This window comes from Lemur catta, chromosome 11 (assembly GCF_020740605.2).
Source record: "Lemur catta isolate mLemCat1 chromosome 11, mLemCat1.pri, whole genome shotgun sequence".
Classification (NCBI taxonomy): Eukaryota; Metazoa; Chordata; class Mammalia; order Primates; family Lemuridae; genus Lemur; species Lemur catta.
The window spans coordinates 81,168,372-81,189,976 of record NC_059138.1 but is presented as its reverse complement, the minus strand read 5'-3'; the positions used below and the strand labels follow the sequence as shown (position 1 = coordinate 81,189,976).

The 21,605-nt window shown below is 42.7% G+C and overlaps 1 protein-coding gene and 1 long non-coding RNA gene across 2 annotated transcripts in view; one reads left to right on the top strand and one right to left on the bottom strand.

Annotated features, from left to right (window-relative positions):
* The window catches only part of AOAH (acyloxyacyl hydrolase), a 201,322-nt gene that overhangs the window by 108,077 nt on the left and 71,640 nt on the right, over nt 1–21,605 (top strand). The window contains exon 12 of the mRNA XM_045564068.1: nt 15,821–15,912. Coding sequence (XP_045420024.1) covers nt 15,821–15,912 — 92 coding nt within the window. The remainder of the gene's footprint in view (nt 1–15,820; nt 15,913–21,605) is intronic.
* Nucleotides 14,349–16,902, bottom strand: LOC123646892. The gene is made up of 4 exons (XR_006738084.1): nt 16,888–16,902; nt 15,840–15,950; nt 15,530–15,687; nt 14,349–14,403 (listed from the first exon to the last, which is right to left on the bottom strand). It is a non-coding gene; the product is annotated as an uncharacterized LOC123646892 (long non-coding RNA).

The window sequence follows — 21,605 nt, the reverse complement described above, 5'->3', positions numbered from 1 at the left end:
CGTTTAGCAGGGACCAGAGAGGAAGGTAAAAGCATTCACATGGAGGGGATTGAATAGAGGGATCTGGCTGCACGGGTGTTAGATTTAACCCAGGGAACTGATTATGGATATTAGAGCAAAAAGAGGGTTGCTGAACTAATCCGAGATTATCACTGCAAGAAGCAGGTGTGGATTCTATGGCCGGAGAACAAAAAGGAAGGTGGGGAATTAGCAGCAGCGAGAGAAAGGGGCACAGCTGGTGCTCAGAGTTCAGCACAGTTTGCATCCTGACTGCCAAGGGTGTGCAGGCCACGGAGAACTACGAGGACCACAGAAGGGCACAGGGAGACTGAGCTGCAGGTGACAAAGGGTGCTGCCAGAGGTCAAGGCCCTGGACTGGGAGACAGGACATAGCCCCTTCTCCCCTCCTCTCACTTGCCCTTCTCCTTCCTTGGCCTCCCATTGGCAGATGCCGCCTCATGAGAGGCCTGGGAAGTGGAGTGTGCAGCATCCAGCCCAGTGTCATGGAGGAGAGCAGGGTGGGCTTGGAGCTGAGGGACAAGGGCTTCCCCAGCACAAGCTGCTCAAATCCTCTCAGACTGAGTCTGGAGTCAGTTGGAGTCAGCACCGGGCTCTGGACAGCAGGGGACATAAAAGCCGGTAGAAGAGCTGCAAACACTGTTCAGTGGGGGAAGCTGGGGCAAGTGGCCAGGGAACAGCTTTCATAGTCCCCCTGCAACACCAGTGACTCAACCTTGAGGGCCCGGTGGCACCCAGAGGCCTAGCTGGTTGTCAGCGTGGCCTCAGCCCAATTAGAACCTCATTTCTTTGTCTCTTGTTACCCTGGAGCCTGCCTCGCCCCCACCCAGTCCCCTGAAACCCCCAGGATGGGCTGCTTGTTGACCAAATGCCAGATCATTCCTTCCTCAATGGCCTGTAGGAATCCAAGCAACCACAAGTCATCTTTTAAAATGAGGCCACATGACCTTTCTCTGACCTGCTCCAAGGGACAGAGGTTCTGAATTTGGATTGTGTAGGAGTAACTGTGACCCCACCATGTAATTAATCCCTCCAGGAACTTGTGTTCCACACCAAGAGGGACTATCACAGGAGCACCTACTGCAAAGTAGACATCAGGCCGCGTGGTCTCGCCCAGGGTCTGACAGTGTGAATGCGCATTGCACACCAAGAGCCTTCAGGAAGCCTAAACACGTTTCGTGCCATTCCTTTGCTGTGCCAACAATTTGATCACATTGTCTGGACAGGACAGTAAATGCTGTGGAAAAACAAGCCGACGTTGTTCCGTAATAGGCCATTCTGCCCTGGATGAGGCTACGCAACATTTCTTTGCCTTTGTCTCCCTGCGAGGCAGAAAACAGTCCGGTGCATCCATCGCCCCCGTCCCAACTGCATCCACTGAGAAGGGATCTGCTGGCTGGGGTGTTCTTTCCCCAGCAGCCCTCTCCCCTCCCGCACACCATCCTCTGGCTAAGCAGTGTGGCACCCGGGAGGCCTGTTTACAGCTAATTAGATTAGGAGTGTGTTCATCTGGAAAGATATTTGTAGTTCAATAAAGAGAGTGTGAAGAATCACCCTGGAGGTGCCGCAGAAACAAAGGGTCTGAGCCTCACTCCAATGCATCCGCCAGCTCCCTCCTTAAACAACCAGAGCCTCTCCCCAAGACGTCTCAACCTTGGCAGTCAGGTTCAAGTCAAGCCACCCAGGCCACAGGGAAGAACCCCAACTTAGAAAGATGGCAAAGGAAAACAGAGAAAATCTGAAAACACTTTTATGCTGGTGCGTTTTTTTTTTCTTTCAAAGGAAAAACAATCCCTGCTTGAGTTGTTTTGTTGAAAAAGAAGGGGGGGTAGGGAGAGCATCCCGGCCAGCAAGGAATGCTGCCCTCCTGCTTCTTCTCCCATCTGCTCAAAAATTATTTCCAAAATATTAAATGCTGCATTTCACTGAGTCGGAATTGCATGACATGTTGAAGAAGGAGGTGGGGGAGAGAGAAGTGATTCTGACATACAATTTTCCAAATGTTTATTTTGCTAGCGAAGACCATTGCCTGTCCTATTATAAAATCTTAGCACGACCCCTGGCAGGCTGTTGTCTGTAGGGTAAGTAGACACAGATTGGATTTCGTGCTGTGTCAAGGACAAACTGAATCCTTAATCTGGCTGCTGAAAATGCATATTCACCCGAGAGCAAAGCAGCTCCTGTCTTTCAAGCCCATACGCGCTTCATTTCTCTCTTTGAGATGATTTTGTTTATCAGGTTTGGCTACTCTTTATTAGCCTGCAAATAGCACAGGCAGTAGCGAAGCTCTCATCCTACTCTCGCTAACCTGCCCTGCTCCCTCTCTCAGGATTTATCTGTGCACATAAAGCTTCCATTAAGCATAAAGGCAGATTTCCATGGTGCATACAAAATATGGCAATTCTATCTGAGTTAACTTCATGTCGACTCCAGAAATATCTAAGCATTAGAGTTGTCTGTTATTATTTTTTAAGACGAGGAGAGGTTGTTTGGTAAAACTGGACCAAATTACATGTTCTGCTTCTCAGACTATCTTGCAGGCTAGCAGATTAAAGATGCTAAACGATGAGGAGAGAAACCTCAGTCCTCGTTACTTCTCATTTATTCTGTCAGAGAAAGGGAGTTGTGTTCACCGGGGTGAATTCTTTTCTCTAGCAGCCATCAGGCCACAGGAGACAAAAGGTTCTTCTGTTCCCTTTCTCTGTTGAAGAACACAGGCCAGGTGGGCTATTCTTGAGTTCTGATCAACTCAGTGCCCTTCTCTCCCTGCTCGAGGTGAGTGTACCAGCCTCTCATCTGCCGGCAAAGTAAGGTGCACTTCCAGGGTCATTCTTCTGAAAACGTCTGGCACATGAGATAGAGATTTCCCCATCAGGAGGCAGCATGAGTTGGTAGTCAGTAAACACCTGTGCTATCTGCTAGTACAACTGGAGAACAATCTCTTGCACGCTGGTTAATTAATATCTGTCACTTTGCTCCAGTCTCCCCAGTGTTCCTTAGCCATAAAATGGATCTCATGAAACTAACTCATCACAGGGGAAACACCAAGAATCTCAAGTCCCTTGGGATGTGGAAAGAGGGAATTCTGGTATTAAAAATAATTTTGGATGATTAGAATTGATTGCTACACACCATTCATTCATTGTGTTTTTAAGCCGTTGAATTCCTTCCATGCCACTCCTTAGGAAGCATGGGGGGTGGGAGGCAGCAGAGATGACCCAGCCCAGCCCTAGCCAAATACATGGGGGTCAAAACTGGCCTCTGTATGATTTCCTGTGGATTTCCTACTCAAGGCAATGGTTGGGAGGTTGCCAGAAGGATGAGCTAAACTGTAATTTCTAGAAGGAAAATTAAGAGGAGCGTGCTTGAAATACAAAGTCCAAAGATTCCAGGAGCAGAAATTGAGGACAGCAGCACCAAGCCAAGAATTGAAAGCCTGACTGCTAAAGAGCTCAAAGGAAAGTAGATCAGGAAGCAGCGAAGAGGTCCTGGTCTTATGTGGATAAAATATTTGAGAGCCAACAAGAATGAATGGATGACCCAGCCCTTCTTAAAAGGCTAGTTTATTAATCAAGCAGGATATAGGTTCAGCTGTTGAACCAGAGTCCCAAAATTCAGTGACTTAAGATGGAAGTGTGTTTTCCTCTCGCATAATAATCCAGAGGGAAGCAGTCCAGGGCTGGAGGACAGTTAGATCATCCTCAGTATGCAGCTTCCATCCCTGGGTCCAAGGTAGCCGCTCCTGCTCTGGCCTCCTCCCACCTGCAGGGAAGGAAAAGGGCCAAGGGACAGCACACCCACCTTGGGAGAAGTTGGCAAGACGATAGCACAAATCACTCTCTCACAGCCCGTCATCCAGAACCTAGTCTCCTGGCCACATGGGGCTGCAGCAGAGACTGAGAAGTACAGTCCCTGGCTGGGCAGCCCTGCGCTCAACTAGCACTATTCTGTTATTAAAGACAGAGAAAATAGATAAGGGTGGACAACTGGGCTCTGGAGGTGAAAAACACCAGCTCTAGCCTCAAGAAGCTTAAAGTCTAGTTGGGAAGGTAAACAAGTAAGCTCACAACTATAATAATAATTTAAAGCAAATATTACCATGTGCTTACCAAATACCAGGTGTTGTATTTTGCCTTCTCTCATTTAATACTTGCTATAATCTGAATGTTGATGTCCTCCTAAAATTCATCAAGTTGGAACCTAATACCTGGTGTGATAGTATTAAGAGGTGGGGCCTTTAAGAAGTAATTAAGTCATCGGGGCTCCACCCTCATGAATGGAATTAGTGCCCTTATAAAAGAGGCTGGAGGGAGCTGCTTTGCTCCTTCCACCATGTGAGGACACAGTGACAAGGCACCACCTATAAGGCAGAGAGCTAGCCTTCACCAGACACCGGGTTTGCCAGCACTTTGATCTTGAACTTCCCAATCTCCAGAACTATGAGCAGTCAATTTCTGTTGTTTACCTTACCCAGTCTAAGGTATTTTGTTATAGCAGCCCAACTAGACTAAAACAGTACTGAAATGGCCCCATTAATATGTGTGTTGTATCAATAAAGAAACTAAGACTTAGCAAGATTAGCTAACTGACCCAAAGTAATATATTTAAACACGGAGCCCGGATACACACTGAGCCAGTTGGACCCTAGGGTAGAGGTCAGGAAACTATGGCCCTTGGGCCAAATGCTGCCCTCCCCCTGTTTTTGTAAATGAGGTTTTATTGGAACACAGCCATGCCCATTCATTTACATATTGTCTATGGCTGCTTTCGCATTAGGACAGCAGAACTGAGTTACAACAGTCACAACAGAGACAGAATGGCCTGCAAAGCCTAAAATATTTACTGCCTGGCCCTTTACAGAAACAGTTTGCCAGACCCTGCACTAGTGCTAGCATGTTAGGTGTCACTACCTAACCATGTACAGGGTTCAAGGAGAACATAGGAGGAGACCCCTGAGAGAGGAAGGCCAGCGTAGGCAAGGACGTCGAGATTTAACTGACTCTTGACCAATGAGCAGCACTGGGCCAATACAGAGAGTGTAGTGGGAGGAAGAGCTTGTGACAAGGCCTAGAGGTCTGAGGGGTCAGCGGGAGGTTGGGGGACCTAGGCAGCTGCGGGATGAGAGAGGCAGACTGTGAGGACAGGCTGGGGAAGGTGGGCACCACGTCGGGATGACGTTGAAGAGCTCCAGGACCTGCCAGTTAGGCTTTCCAAGCTTGGCCAGTCGCTGCAGTCACTTAGGACACTTGCTCAAAATGAGATTCCAGGGCCCCACAACAAGCCCACCCAATAAGCATCTTTAAGACCACTTCCCAGGAGATTCTGGGAAACACTGTTGAAGATGCTAGGAGAGGGTGAGGGGACAGGGCTCCCGGCCAGAGGCTGCTGCAGTTACCCAGAGCCATGATGAGCGCAATTCCCAAAGGACAGTGCAGTGAGGTTTTGTGACAGCTTCTTGGCAAAAGGTGAAAGAGAGGGAGAGGAGGAAAATGAGATGATTGTCTGTGATCACAGTAGTTCAGTCCTGGTGATCAGGTGGCCCCAGGGAGCTCTTCTCCCCAGTCTCACCTCCATAAGCTGACTGTGCACATTGAGCTTCTTCTGGTGCCAAATTCCAGACCTTACCTCCCTAAAAAGAAAAACTGCTCACCCTCCGACAAATGGCAGCCTGGCTGATTTAGAAATGACCAAACTTCTACAAAATCAAAAGTATTAGAAGAGTCAGCTCCTATGATATGTATCTCTTGTTGCTTCTTTCTGGCCCTTGTGAAAGAATCTGTTTCACTGGACTTACAAGAGAATTGACTTGGGATTATCTCTGTGTCAGAGCAGGAGATTTTAAATTCTTGTTTTCCTACTTGTACGAATCTGGATATAGTCCTCCAATCACCCTGGGAAAAAATGACAGAAGGAAGGGAATTTGGTAGAAAAGCGTGCTTATGTGGTATGAGGCAGTTAGATAAATGCATGCCTCGACTCATTCATGGAATAAATAAATCATAGGGTTAGAGCTTAAGTAATAAATAATAGAAAAGGGGAAAGAAAGAAACTAAGAGGAGCTGACAAGGTAAAAAATAAAGAGCCACATTGAGGTGAAATGATGACAGATTGCATGTCCCCTGCCATTCTGTCCTCTTTTCATTTACTGGTCATCTTTTGCTAGAATTCTTCATTTGACTACTTCTTCACTGCCCCTACAAGCTTCTGGGCTGGTAGAGGGTCAAAGATGAAATACTGTACTTTTTCCTTTATAGTTCCTTATTTGGCTGAAGTTGAAGCTTAAATGTACATCAGATAAGCATAATACCAGGAGGTGAGCAGTTATGATTACTAGTCTGCCGGCATGGAGTACATTTTAAGCCACTAAATTTGTGGGTAATTTGTTGCATAGAAATATGTAACTGATATACTTGATGTCTCTTGGTCTTCTTTGGACATAATATTAACATAATGAACTTAGCCTTGAGGTTGTGCGTGTGATGTGAGCAATGCTGGAACTATTTTCCCTCTGCCTCTTTTGTCCCAGCTCCCTCTTACTAACCTTACAAGACTCATGCAATAGATAAGATTTCGTTCAAGATTCATTGCCCAAATCCCCACAGGTAGGATAGGTGTCCCTTCTACAGTCTGACATTGTACTCTGGACTTCCCTATTAATATTACTGACAGCCAACTTTCATTGAACACTTACAATTCTCCCCTTCTCTTTCTACCTGTCTGTCTGTGTGTTTAATAAATTATAGAGCCACAGGGACCTTCCCTCAATGTGAGACTCATCTCACTGCACGTGGGATTATAAGGTTTATGAATCGAACTCACAGAGCTAAATTACTTCCTTGAGGTTGTCTGTATCAAAGCACTAGTGTATGAGAGCTGTGCTACCTAATCTAGTTAAGCCTGAGATTACAGAGGCAGAAACCAGATGATAGGTCCTCTCTCCCAGGCCTTCATCTGCCAGGCCCCCTTGGAGGACAGCCCTCTGGAGCGGCAGTGTGTGTTGTTCCCTGTGGCTGCCTTTTCTCAGGATATGTCAGGCCAGAACAGGCCCTGGGTGTAGAGATTTGGGGGTGGGGAGGAGGTGCGGGGCAGGGGGACTGTGTAGGGTCACATACTATTTCCATATTGTATCCAAAAAATACTAATTCTGCACTCTTCTGAAGTTAAACGTGGCCTTCATACATGAGAAACACAGAAGAAAAAGATGGTGGGAACTCTTGGATTCCCTGTGGATTTCTGAACTCTTTACCCAAAGCAGTATCTGAGAAACTATCCCCCAAACAGGCAACAAGGAAGGCTCCTTTTCAACAACTAACAAGCCCAGCTTAGCCAATCATGTGATCATGGGATCTAGCAGCTTGGGGGCAAAGCAAGGAGCAGGTACAAGCGGGCTATGGAAAGCTGAGGGTGGTACAGGTCCTGCCTGCCCTACGCCTCTCCCTGACTCTGACTTGTTCCATCAGAACCTGGGTTCACATCCCAGCCCTGCTATTTACCAGCTCTGTGACCTTGGCAAGGCATCCAAACTCCCTCTGAGTTCTATTCACCTGGGCCCTGCACCACCCTGTGTAGGGGATTCTCCCACCAACAGAAAATACAGAATCCTCCAGGGGCCAGAGCCGGCAATAGGAGGTACCTACTATAAAAGGGCCTCTTCCAGTACCTCTCACTAAGTGGAGGCTTGGTCATTTAATGTACTGCTGTTGGTCTGAGCTATGAGTTCTTGTTCTTTTTTTAGAGGTAATATCCAACATCTGATACATGATGGTTGCTCCAAAGTGTTCATAGAAAGGAGAAAAGGAGGAAGGGAGGGAGGAAGACCAACCCTTCACAGAGTTGTGTTAAGTTGGACAATGTGTGCACACTTCCTGTCTCAGTGCCTGGCACATAAAGGGAACTCAATATTATTTCCTTTCCACATTCTGGCTTAAAATACAAAAGTTATCCAGAAAACATAGCACATCCAAGCATCATGATTCATTTATAGGATTTATTCACATAGCAAAGCCTAGAGGAATGGGACGAGGGCAGGAAAGTTTGTGTAAAGTTTTGTAATTTGGTGTTCCCATAGGAAAGGCACTCATGAGGTAGGAGAGTGGGGAGGGAGATCTGAGTAGGCGAGAGGCTGTGGGGGCACTGTGGAGCTGAGAGGCATAAAGCAAGAGGAACCTTGCTTACCTTCCATGTGCGCCACCTGCAGGACAGATGGCAGAGCAGCCGGCCAGCGGAACTGAGAGACCTGGGGTCCGAGTGCTAAACAGATAGCCCTTGACTCTGATTCCCAGGCCTTGACACTCTCCGAGCATTATCAAAACACCTACCCAAGAGCTATTTTCTTCTTTTGGTAAAACAACAAGGGTGCCTGCTTTGACAGTTAAACTCCTGAGGAATGGATTTAAAAAAAGACTTATTTAACTGATGATACTTTTCGTATCTTTTTCCAACAGTAGTTGCTTGCAGATTCCTCCAGGTGACTTTATACTGTTTGAAAATAATCAATTTAGGTCTAACTCAGTCAAATGTATTAGAAAAGGGAATACACTGTGCAAATTGTCCACAGCATTGCTGCATGGGGAGGGATCAAATGTGAACTCTGGAGTAAAGGCACGGAAGATATTCCCTTCACCACTGGAAGACTGGCAGAACCAGATGAATGTGTGATTGATGCCATTACTCTCTTTCTCCCACTTAAGAAAGCTTCAAGAAACTCCAACATCAGTTGCTTGTTGAAGTCAGGGCTTAAAATATTTCCAAACTCAAATTATTGTATTTACTAAATAGTCATCAAAAATGAAAACCATAACATATGCAAATCAATAAATGTGATTCATCACATAAACAGAATTAAGGACAAAAACCATATGATCATATCAATAGATGCAGAAAAAGCATTTGATAAAATCCACCCCCCTTTCATGATAAAAAACACCTTAACAAACTAGTCATAGAAGGAACATACCTCAAAATAATAACAGCCATATATGACAAACCCATACCCAACATTATACTGAACAGGGAAAAGTTGAAAGCATTCCCTCTAAGAACTGGAACAAGATAAGGATGCCCACTTTCATCACTGCTGTTCAACATCTAGAACTACTAGCTAGAGCAATTAGGCCAGAGAAAGAAACAAAAGGCATTCGAATTGGAGAAGAAGTAGTCAAATTATCTCTGTTTGCTGACAATATGATCTTATATCCAGAAAATCCCAAAGACTCCACCAAAAAAACTCTCAGATTTGATAAAAGATTTCAGTAAAGTTTCAGTACACAATATCAATGTACAAAAATCAGTAACATTTCTATACACTAAAAAATGATAAAGCTGAGAACCAAATAAAGAAGGCAATCCCATTACAATAACTACAAAAAAATTTAAATACCTATAAATATATTTAACCAAGTTGGTGAAAGATCTCTACAAGGAAAACTACAAAACACCAATGAAAGAAACCATAGATGACACAAACAAATGGAAAAACAGCCCATGCTCATGGATTGGAAGAATTAACATCATTAAAATGACCATACTGCCCAAAGTAATCTGCAAATTCGATGCAATTCCTATCAAAATACCAATGTCGTTCTTCACAGAATTAGAAAAAAACAATCCTAAAATTCACTGGGAACCAAATAGCCAAAGCAATTCTAAGCAAAAGAGCAAATCTGGAAGCATGACATTACCTGACTTCAAATTACACTACCAGGCTATAGTAACCAAAACAACATGGTGGTGATATAAAAATAGACACATAGATCCAGTGAAACAGAATACAGAACCCACAAATAAAGCCACATACTACAGCCAGCTGATCCTCGACAAAGGTGACAAAAACATACAGTAGGGGTAAGATACCTTTTTCAAGGTACTGGGAAAACTGGATCCCCATATGCAGAAGAATGAAACTGGGCCCCTATTCCTCAACTTATACAAAAATCAACTCAAGATGGACTACAGATGTAAATGTAACACCTGAAACTATAAACATGCTAGAAGAAAACCTGGGGGAAACTCTTCTGGGCACTGATCTAGGAAAAGAATTTATGACTGAGACCCCAAAAGCACAAGCAACAAAAAAAAAATAGATAAATGAAACTTAAACTACAAAGTTTCTGCACAGCAAAAGAAGTAATCAGCCAAGTGAACAGACAATCTGCAAAAGAAGAGAAAATATCTGCAAGCTATGTAACTGACAAGGGACTAGTATCCAGAATTAGTAAGAAACTCAACTAAAAACAACAAAAAACAACCTCATTAAAAAGTGGGCAAAGGACATGAATAGATATTTTTCAGAAGACATGCATATGGCCAGCAAGCATACAAATGCTCAACATCACTAATTATCAGAGAAATGCAAATTGTAACAACAATGAGATATCATCTTGCACCATTCAGAATGGCTATTATTAAAAAATGATAATAAAAAAATAGAGGTTGATGAGGATGCAGAGAAAAGGGAATGGGTATACATTGTTGGTAGCAATGTAAATTAGTACAATCTTTATGGAAAACAGTATGAAGATTTCCCAAAGGACCAAAAATAGAACTACCATTCGATCCAGCAATCCCACTACTGGCTATCTACCCAAAGGAAAAGAAATCTTTTTATCAAAAAGACACCTGCACTCAAATGTTTATGTAGCACAATTCACAATTGTAAAGATATGGAATCAACTTAAGTGTCCATCAATGGATGACTGGACGAGGAAAATGTTGTATATATACACAATAGTATATATACTATTCAGCCATAAAAAAGAATGAAATCATATCTTTTGTGGCAACATGGGTGGGACTGGAGGCCACTATCATAAGTGAAACAACTCAGAAACAAAGTCAAATACCACATGTTATCACTTGTAAGTGGGAGCTAAATAATGTGTACACGTGAACATAGAATGTGGAATGATAGACATTGGAGGTTAGGAAGAGTGGAAGGGTGGAAGGGGGTTGAGGGATGAGAAATTACCTTATGGGTACAATGTACATTATTCAGGTGATGGATACACCAAAATCCCAGAATTCACCACCACGCAATATATCCACGTAACAAAATTGTGCTTGTACCCCTTAAATTTAAACAAATAAACAACAATGAGAACCAGCAACCTTTCTCAATGCATGGAAATACACACACACACATATATACAAAGTAATATTAAATGAAAATATTATACAAAAATAGTATACAGGTGCCAAGTATGACATAAAGACACATTTATGTCATTGATAAGAATCAGAAGAAAATTTGAAGCAAGGCAGTGTTTGATCTAACACTCACTGAGTTGCTTGTGCTCCTTAAATTTGGAAATTTTTTGCTGGTAAATATTAAATCTTTTCACATATGTACATTTAAGATGAGTTTCCTGGGAACATAAATGCTCAAGTGGAATAAGCAGGAGTTGGTGAGGAAAATCTTAATTTACATTTTTCCTGCCTTAAATGCCTGAAATATCTTAGATATAATGTTGCATGAATAAGGCTTTTAGTGGTTAATGTGATATGACTTAAATATTCTCTTTTTGCTAGGGTCTATAAAACACTTGCTATTAATGGCCGTTACTTTTCCTTTTTATCTACCAGATTTACTAAGGAAGAAAAAATATGTTGAGGATTCTGTTAGTCTGTTCAAATCTTTTCTACTATCTAGCAATAAACTTCACTCCTCTTAAACCTGGGACAATCCACTTGAAAAAGGACACTAGGTGGTCCATCCTAAACATGATGCTTTACACAATATGGGGCTTCCAACTTGTCCAGCTGCTTCTCACTATGTCTTTTGATCTTCCCAACAGTCCTGTGGAAGTAGACTGGATAATATTCCTGCAGCCATCGGAGATACAAACACTGGGATATATCTTCCCCAATTTCACACAGCTAGTAGCAATAAAACCTTGCCATAACACCATAAGTGAAGTCTAAAAACATTCAACCAGGAAAACACAGGTTTGCATGATTTGAAGTCAATCAAATGATGATAAACTTATGTAGCTCGCCTGCCTGTGCCTTCCGGGGCTCCAGCTGGAGAATGCAAACACACCCTGGCCCCAGCCTCAATTCAGCACCATCTGCTGTCCACTCCAGCTTAAATCCCACTGGGGATGATACCAGGGCTAACTGGGGCTTCCAGGATATCAACAAGGATTCCAGGAATCTCCCAGGTAGCTGAGACCCATTTCTTCAGATTGATACAGAGAGACTAAGCTGAGAGAACGTTGGGAATGGGGAGACCCCACTTCCCAAGACACGGTTACCTACTGTTTTCCCACCTATCCTACTCCTCCCCTCAACATCTCCCTTTCCCCCACCAAAGCCAAGAACTTTACCACCCACCCTAGAATGAGAATGGGGGCTGCATGGAGAGTGGAACCTATTTCCAATGGTGTCATATCTGAATCATGGAGTTTTCTTGATTTGTGTGTCTTTTTAGTATTTGAAGAGCCAGACATGGAAGACAAATCTCCCAATTTTTAGAGCAAAGCCCTTTTCCTACTTTGGGGGTACACTTTAGAATTACCATGCCTTCCATTAGTTTGCCAGGCTACAGAGGGTATCAGACATGCCTTCCTATGCTAGCAGAGTTCTTGTCCAACTCCTTCCTGTGAACGGGAGATCAGGCCCAGCCAGAATCAATACTCAAACCCACTTTCCCAAGTCTGGAGCTTCTATTGCACAGATGACAGAGAAAAAGGTGAAGGAACAGGGCAAGGAAGGAACATATCATTCTTTTAACATTTTATACAAGTTACTGACTTACTTCAGCTCATAAATTCTGCCCACATCTCACAAGTCACTTGCTTACTCACTATCTCTGCTTAACACATCTTGTGAGTTTCATCCCTTTTATTTGGTTTCCTGTCTTCTCTAGCAGAATTGAATATTCTCAAATTCTACAGCAAGCACACATTGCAAACAGAAAGATGTAGGGGGAAAATAAGAGAAAAAGAAAAGGAAAATTTTGCTCTATGGTGGCAGGAGAAATAGAAACCACAACAGAGAATATTAACTAAGTCACAGTAATGTTGGAATTTTGAGCAGAAAGTGGTGGGTGCCTACTGCTAAGAGAAGACAAAGTATTAGTCACGGGAACTGATGGTCTTCTGAGATCTGTTGGGAGCGTTCTTTCCAGACCAGGAAATCTCAGGATTGGCATGTGGAAGGATGAGGCAATTGAGGAAGGAGGAGCAGAGGAAGCTCAGAGACCCATGGAAAATACACAAGGTACCCTGCGATAACTGCTGTGTTTAAACACAGTCACTTATGACATGACTTATTTTGAAAGTAAATCAACATAACAGAAGGCTTCATATCTTAGCCCCATGAATATTAAGAACTACAAGCAAATTGTCTAACTCAGGCCATGTCTTAGTTCCCTCCGGCTGCCATAACAAAGTGCCACAAACTGAGTGGCTCTGGAGACTGGAAGTACAAGATCAAGATGTCCATAGGGTTGGTTCCTTCTGAGGGGTTTGAGTGAAAGTCTGTTCCATGCTGCTCTTCCAGCTTCCAGTGAGGGCTGCAATCCCTGCTATTCATTGGCGTGTGGAAGCATCGCTCGAATCTCTGCCTCCGCACCACGTGGTGTTCCCCATGTGTCTTTGTTTCTTTGTCTCCTCCTCCTCTTCTTATAAGGACCAGTCATGTGGATGAGGGGCCCATTCTATTCCAGTGTGACCTCATCTTAACTGACTGTGTCTGCAATGACCCTATTTCCAAATAAGGTCACATTCTGAGGGGCATAATTTAACCCCTAACAGTCCACAACTGAGAAACATAAATTTTGTTTTTATTTATTTTGAGTACTTATTTTCTATTTCTCTGAAAGTAGAACAATGACTTGAGGTTTCCCAAGTGTAAAGACTTATGGTAGATTTTACATATTTATTTTATATATAACTGTTTAGACATTTATATATACAAGTAATACAAACTGTAAACAGTGGTTATCTCACAATAGTTATATCTTGGAGGCTTTCTACCTCATAAATTACTATCATGTTTGAATTTGTATAACAAACATGTACTACTCTGTAGTCAGAAGGAACAGCAAAGACACGTTTTCAAGGTGTGGATGAGAGAGATGTGTGGCTTTCCTTCCCCTCACAGCCTCCAGAATCTTCTTAGAAGATTCCAGATTCCTTAAAAGTCAGGGTGAGAATCACCACGGGGAGGAGGAGGGCAGGAGGCAGGAGCACATGACATTCAAAAACTTGTATTCAAAACTACAATCGCTTTGATGCGATTTGCCTTTAGACATTATCTTTAATGTATTTTAAATTCTAAACAGCATTAAAGGAGGATCCAAGGTTTTCATGTTTATCCAAAGGAAGCATGGATTTTCAATGTTGAGAAATGCAGGGGCTTCTTGTAGCCACTCACTGAGGTTTCCTGTCAGCCAAGGCAAAAAGGGAATATTGGCCAAAGTAGGATTCCTGGGTAAAATACAGGACATCCAGTTAAATTTGAATTTCAGATAAGTAACTTTTTTCTTTCAGTATGTTTCAACCATGGCATAGGACAAAGTTATACTGAAAATTATTTCTTGTTTGCCTGAAATTCAAATTTAACTTGGAATCCTGTGTTTTCATTTGCTGATTCTGTCAGCCCTGTTCCAAACACACCAGTTTAGACAAGCTTTTCTAGAAATTAGACCATAGGAGGGCTATGTCCCAGAGGCCACTTATAAAGGGAACTTATAAAATGCTGTAGCTCACCACATTTTTCCTCCAGAATTTTATACCAGCCATGGAAATGTGGTTTAAATGAATCCTATTTTTGTCAACACTTTGTGTCAGGAGTTCTTAACAAACTGTGCACTAGCTGCCGGAGGCCTGTGAGCCCCCTGAAATCAGAGGCCATATTTAGTACAAGTGCATCTTTGTAGGGAAAGGAACCATAGTTAGATTCCCGAAAGTGTCTAAGACCCGCCACGAAGGTCAGGGAGCATCAGTTTATTGACTAGGGGCACAGCTTTAAACCCAGGCGTCTTAGTCCTTTTGCATGGCTATAAAAGATTACCTGAGGCTGGATAATTTATAAAGAAAAGAGGTTTATTTGGCTCACGGCTCTGCAGGCTGTACAGGAGCATGGCATCAGCATCTGCTTCCCGTGAGAACCTCAGGAAACTTCCGCACATGGCAGAAGGTGAAGGGGAGACAGTGTGTGCAAATCACATGAGGAGAGAGGAAGCAAGAGGGGGAAGGTGCCAGGCTCTTTTTAACAACCAGCTCTAGTGCGAACTCACTCATTACCACAGGGAGGGCACCGAGCCATTGGTGAGGGATCCCCCCATGACCCAAACACCTCCCATTAGGCCCCACCTCCTCCCTTGGGGATCAAATTTCAACATGAGATTTGGAGGGGCCAAATATCCAAACTAGATCACAAGGAAAGGCATTTTTGCTGGGGGCTCGGGTATTATTTCCAGGTTAATTACTTTTAGGCAATTGAATTTCTTATGCTCTAAACTGAAAATGGAGAAAATCTCAGAAAATGTAAAGCATGCAAAGTTTACCTGTGTACTGGAGCATCTCTCTTAAGTGTATGAGGTGCCCTATGCTCGGCATGTGTCACAAGAGCTGAACGGAAGCCAGATCCTGGGTGATGCTGATCATTGTGAATTCTCCAATGAAAGTTGAAGTTAAGAGGCATCTGCCTTAAATGCCAAAAGCCCTGAAAGAGAGAGATTAAGAGAGAAAGACAGACAGACAGACAGAGAACAATGCTTAAGCAATGGATATTCTTATTACCTGTAAAGAAAAAAATTGACCATTTTGATAAATACGTCTCTAATTTTTTTCTTTAGAACACCTTCTCTGACTTACCAACGGCTCTTAGCGATGAGCTCGACTGGCCTCAACTCTCCGGTATTACTGGGTTTCTGGACTCCACTAGCAGGTATGTGTGTCTGCACACCCTCAAATATTTCAATGTATCTGTATAAGAAAAGAACAGGAGGTGGGTCTTGCTCCCAAGATGTTGAAATGAGAATTATTAGGAATTGCTTCTAGAACATGAATGAAATATAACAAAACCACCACTTCATCGAGTCCACCATACAGTAGGATGCAATGCAAATTGCATTTTAACAGTGCTGGCAAGAAAGGAAGATCCCTGCTGTTGGTCGCAGGGGGTGTCAGGGGACTTGCAGTTTACCACTGATGGAAAATACTCAAACACATCACTGAATTTTTCTGATTCAAGGGACAACAAAGTTTACTTGATTATTTACTGTCAGAAATTAACATTTATAAAGGTAATGGCTAAAATTAATTGGCAGGTCTCAAAGTCCTGGAATCAACCTGGATCTAATGCTCTGGATTTGCAGCTAGAGACCATGCAGGATGATTCTAAGTGACACACAAACCCGATTCGCTGTGTGTGACTGGGTGTTGCCTGAGGGCCTGCCCTCTGCCTCCCAGCGCCTGCACCTGGCAGGGACACCTGTGGCGCTGTGAGACTTTGCAAGTGTCCTTAACATGGTAAAAAGCCACAGATATGAAAGGCAGTTTTTCTCCCAACATCCACGAAACATTTGTAACACTTCATAAGCATAAGGATTATGGCAGAAGACTGGCTTCCATGTATAAAAACAGAAGAAAGGGCAGAACTTTGGGTTTAGGTCTAAAGACAGGGCCGAGCTAGCAGGGGACCCTTTTCTGACTCAGGCAGCAACACCAGAAAGCCAGAAAGGACCATAGACACACCATGAAAACTGTGAGGAGGACTAATGTGCAGGGGGCCTGATTTGCCCAAATCCGTAAGGAGCAGGAATGCCCAAGGGACAGCCATTTATAATTTGAACACACATTTCTTTTGTTTAACAAAGAACATTGCATGCCATGAATCATTTATTTGATTATCTTTACTCACTCGTTTTATAACCAGGCACAGACGTTACAGGTGTTTAAAGATAAATAAGGCTTGTCCCATCTCCGCAGCCGATTACAATCAAGAAAGGCAGACGAGACAATGAGCAGTGACGACACGAGGTGATGCGTCCAGGCAGGTCTCACATAGAACCACAGGGTTCAGCGGGAAAGGAGTTCCTGGAAGTGATCACCAGCCACCTCCTTTTGGAGTGGAAGGCAAGGAGCCCAGACCCTGAAGGATTTAGGAGATTGGAGATGATGAAAGGGGTAGGGAAGAAACTAACAAAGGCAACCAACATTCAGGAAAACGTACTCATGTTTACGTAGGAATCATCTGTGCATATAGGGAAGGCAAAAGAGATGAGTTTTCAAGTTTCAGTGTATGTTTTCAAGCTTAATCATGTTTTTTTAAAAAACATTAGTCCTTGTCATTAGTGTAAAAATACTAGCTAATCAATAACAGGGATAATAAGAAGTAACCTTCATGAGAAGTAAGAAGTCATATGCCATTCATTGTACTGTTATGTAAAGATTATGTCATTTAATGTCTTTGTGAGGTAAGTGGATTATTTTCTGTATTTTGTAGCTGAGGAATCTAAGTTAATAGACACATTAAGAAATGTGACCAAGGTCACACAGCTAAGAAGTGGTAGGATCTGTCACACTGAACCTCGTGTGGTGCTATAACGCAGAGAATAATCTGGGGGCAAGGACCCTTGCAGCCCACAACCCCCAACCTTCACGTGCTGGTTTTATTGTATGTGTGGGAACATGGCTTGCTGTACCTATTGTCCCTTTGAGAGCATAGCTATGGGATGGAGAAATAACTGAGAACTGAAGAAGTGCTCCTGGCGTGAAGATGAGGCATGCATGGTTTCAGATGTCCATCATGTGCCTGTGATGCCTCCCTAGGTCCCCATCCTCCCGGCTGTCTGGAACCCCCAAGCCTCTGTGCCCTCTTCCCTTTGCTGCAGCTACTGCTGTCTCTGTTCCCTCGGACACATCCAGAGATAGCCCAGCCAAAGCAGCTTTCTGGAAGAGAGAACCTTGTTTATCTCCCCACTGTCAGCATCAGAATTGAAAAAATAATATATTTAAGTGTGCTCTGCCCAATCCAGCTACTTATCTATAAAAATATCAGGATGTTTCTCTCAATGAAGGCTTTTATGACAGTAACAAAAATAGTTATTAATGAGAAATGAACACAGTTTACTGTACCTTTACCGGAAGCTTAAATTTACATATGAACCCTATAAATCCCAGCCACCTTTTGACGGCATGAAGTCACCATAAAGGAAATACCAACCTGATGTTTAAAATTAGTTGCCAGGTAGCTTAAATCTTTACTGGAGTCACTCAAAGAGTGAAAGAGGAATCCACTCACCATGCCCAGAAAAACTGGGGAAAATTTGTGTCCCCATAGCTTTCTACTACAGCTCACACACACCAGTAGTTGTCCTGCACCCCGGAAATCTAATTTCCCCAAAACTCTGCCCATACTTACCTCCTGCTCTCAAGAAGATTCTGGTCAGTAGTTTTTAGTTTTTGTTTTGTGGATTGGAGGGAAGCTCTGTCTTCCCTTCTGCATCAGACTAGTGGTTTGCTCCCTTACCAGTGTAAAATCCTGTGATCTCTCCAATCCTGCAGCAGTTTCTACCTGTTATCTTGATGAGAGCCCAGCAGGCAGATAGGATTTTCTTTTGAAGTATGGCAGTGGTGTGAAAGGAAGAGGAAAAGTTGAGAGTCTTCAGACACAAATGGTTTATAACTCTTATAAGCATTATGCAAAGAAATTCTGACACCATCTCACAAACAAAATGGCCATCTCTGCATGGCTTATGTGAAAATCATCTCTACTCTGAGCTAATCTGTGTTGACTTGGTGCCTTTTTGTACTAAGGTCTGTATTGCTTTTTATAAAAAAAGAAAAACAAACAATACTCTGCTTATGCTACTTGCTCAGTGTTGACTTTAAGTATTGTCCTTATCTGTTGTATTTCTAATGAGGTGCACGCTGTAGCTGATTGTTCACCTACCCTGCAAGGATTTATCTGTGTGTTTATGGGGCCCAAGCTATCTAGTTGTCTCTCTCAGAATGCTCTTTTTGCCAGCTGTTTCTGTGTACTGTGCCTGTGTTCTCTGCTACTCAGCTGGAGAAGAAAATATCCAACTCCTTTTGGTAGAAAAGGGAATTCTCTGTTTGGAATATGGGCTGCAATGGACTCCCCCATTAAGCAGAAACCCAGGCAGGAAGACACTCCATGTGCAGTATCACCATTCAATATGTCCAGTTGAACTGTCTCATAGACTGTCATGTAAATTATACCTTCAGATAATCTACACTAGGCCAATATCCTTATTAAAAGAATAAAAAGTTATAAAGTATATATAAATATCAAATATTAGCATATGATGGAAGTTCTCTTCTTGTGGAATCAGAAAAACAAAAATAATATGGACCCAGAAGCAGCACTTCTGAAAGGTGTGTGCAGTTTCCACAGACATTTTTAGCAGATGTCCCTTGAGTCCAAATGCTTATCAACGTGGGACAGAATTGATGGAGTTCTCCATTCAACTGTATCTCTAGAATGTGCTTCCTATTGCGATATTATAATCACCCTCATGCTATGGGTATAAACAATGTTCTTTGGAAAATGCACCTTGTGAAAGCACGAAGATGCAGTTCAGGAGAGAAGATAGTTCCTTTACTTTCGTTCTTCTTTTATACTCTTTGCCCTCTCAAAATTTTGTGTCTCCTTCATCTTATGATGTTATGTGCATGCATTAAAAGACAAACATAACCCCTTAGTTTTACAAATCTTTAGTTACTTTAGTTGAGTCCATGTTAACAAAATCTGTTATCTTTACTCGGGCTTCGGAAAATTCAATGTGATATCCCTTAAAACTACGTGTTGCTCTTGATTTTATTTTATTTTTTTCAATGTAATTCAGGAAGAAATTGAGTGGGTCAAAAGCAGAAAGAAAAAAGAAACCTCTGTAGAACTGGAGAGCTTGACAATAGAGGAGAACTATTACTGCAAGTGGGAAGAAAAAAGTATTTAAAAAGATTAAACATAGTGCTTCCTATCAGATCACTTTCGAAAGCAATTCATGTAACAGGAAAATCCTACGGAAGTTGAAGCTGAAGTCCAATAACACATGTAAAATAATGGGAAACAGTATGAAAACTTCGACAAAAATAACGTCTCATTTGAAAGTAGAATCTAAAATTTCAGAGCCGGTGCAGTAGAGTGAAAGGAAGTCTGTATTTGCAGTTGCAGGGGTGCTCTTTCTGTGTGATCCTGGGTGGAACATTCAGCATTGCTCATCCCCATTTATATACTGAAGTTGAGTTGGAGCAGATGATCTCTGAAGTCCTCTCCAATGTTCAAGTTTAGGTATAGGGCAACAGGATCCTACTGTATGGTGCTACTTGGTTTAGAAGCACAGGAAGAAGTTGTTGGGGAGAAATGTTCCCACTTTTCCCCACCAACTGTGTCTTCCTCTACCCAGTAACTAGCCTGTCTCTTGAGACAAGATATGGAAGATGTTGTGCGTCAGTGCCTGACCCATTCCCAGAACCATGTTTGGCCAGGGCAGAGTTACTGTGCGCTAAAGCATGGGCTCCAGCACAGCAAGCCCTGCACTGTGTGACATTGGATGTGCGACCAGCTGTTAAGTAAAAGTGGTACCCATTGCTGTCCTGTATGTGTGTACTGTTTGCTCCACAGCAGACCCCAAAGAGAAAAACAGATGACCTCAAATCCTTAACAAAACTAGCTACCCGAACCCAACCAAATCTAAACTGAGCATTATTGGCTATTCCAATCCCCTTCTTCTGAGGTTGGGGCCAGGAGACAGTGGAGTTCCGCAGGTCGGGATTAAATGACAGAGAGATGAAAACAGGGCAACTGGAGATTTAAGATAAAAAAAAGTAAGAGGCTGAACTTAGCCATAAAAAACCATGAAAGCCAAAAGAACCAAAAGCAGTTACCGAAGTTATATACCAACCTGGAGAAATGAGTGAGATCCACAGTCAACATAAGCGAGTGCAAACGAGATGGAATTTTCTAGACTAAATGTTGCTCCCTCTGCCTCTGGCTTAAATTTGACATATCAGACCAGAGATGTAGCAAATGCTTAGAAAGAAATAGTCATAGCCATTTTTTTAAGTGGCACAATAATGCTCTTCAAGGACATTTACACACATCTTTGATGAGAGGTGTCCTAGAATCTGTGTTAAAGGTTATCTATTCTCTCCTACCCAATAGACATTATATGAGAGAGTAATTTTGAAAAGCAGTGTATAACTCTGAACCAAGTCACTTGGGGCATTAAAACTAGAAAATTGGAGAGTAGGGATTTGCAGCTAAGATTTGCTAACCTAATTTCATGTTTAAAAAAAAAGACATGTAAGTACTAAACACTAATGGGCTTAATAACCTTATTAAATCCATTATTCACAAATTACATGTGATATAATTGCAAATGATTAGCCCTGTTACGATTATACTTCACAAAACAAATAACCAGAGAGGCGGTCATCTGAAGTTGGATGAGGCTGATTGGATTGGGATAGAATTCGTAGCTGCAGTTCTCTAAGTGCAGTCCATGGGCCCTGGAGGGGTCTCTAAGACCCTTTCATGGGGTCCACAGGTATAAACTATTTTCACAATGACACTAAAACAGCATTTGCCTTTTCATTGTGTAGCCATTTATA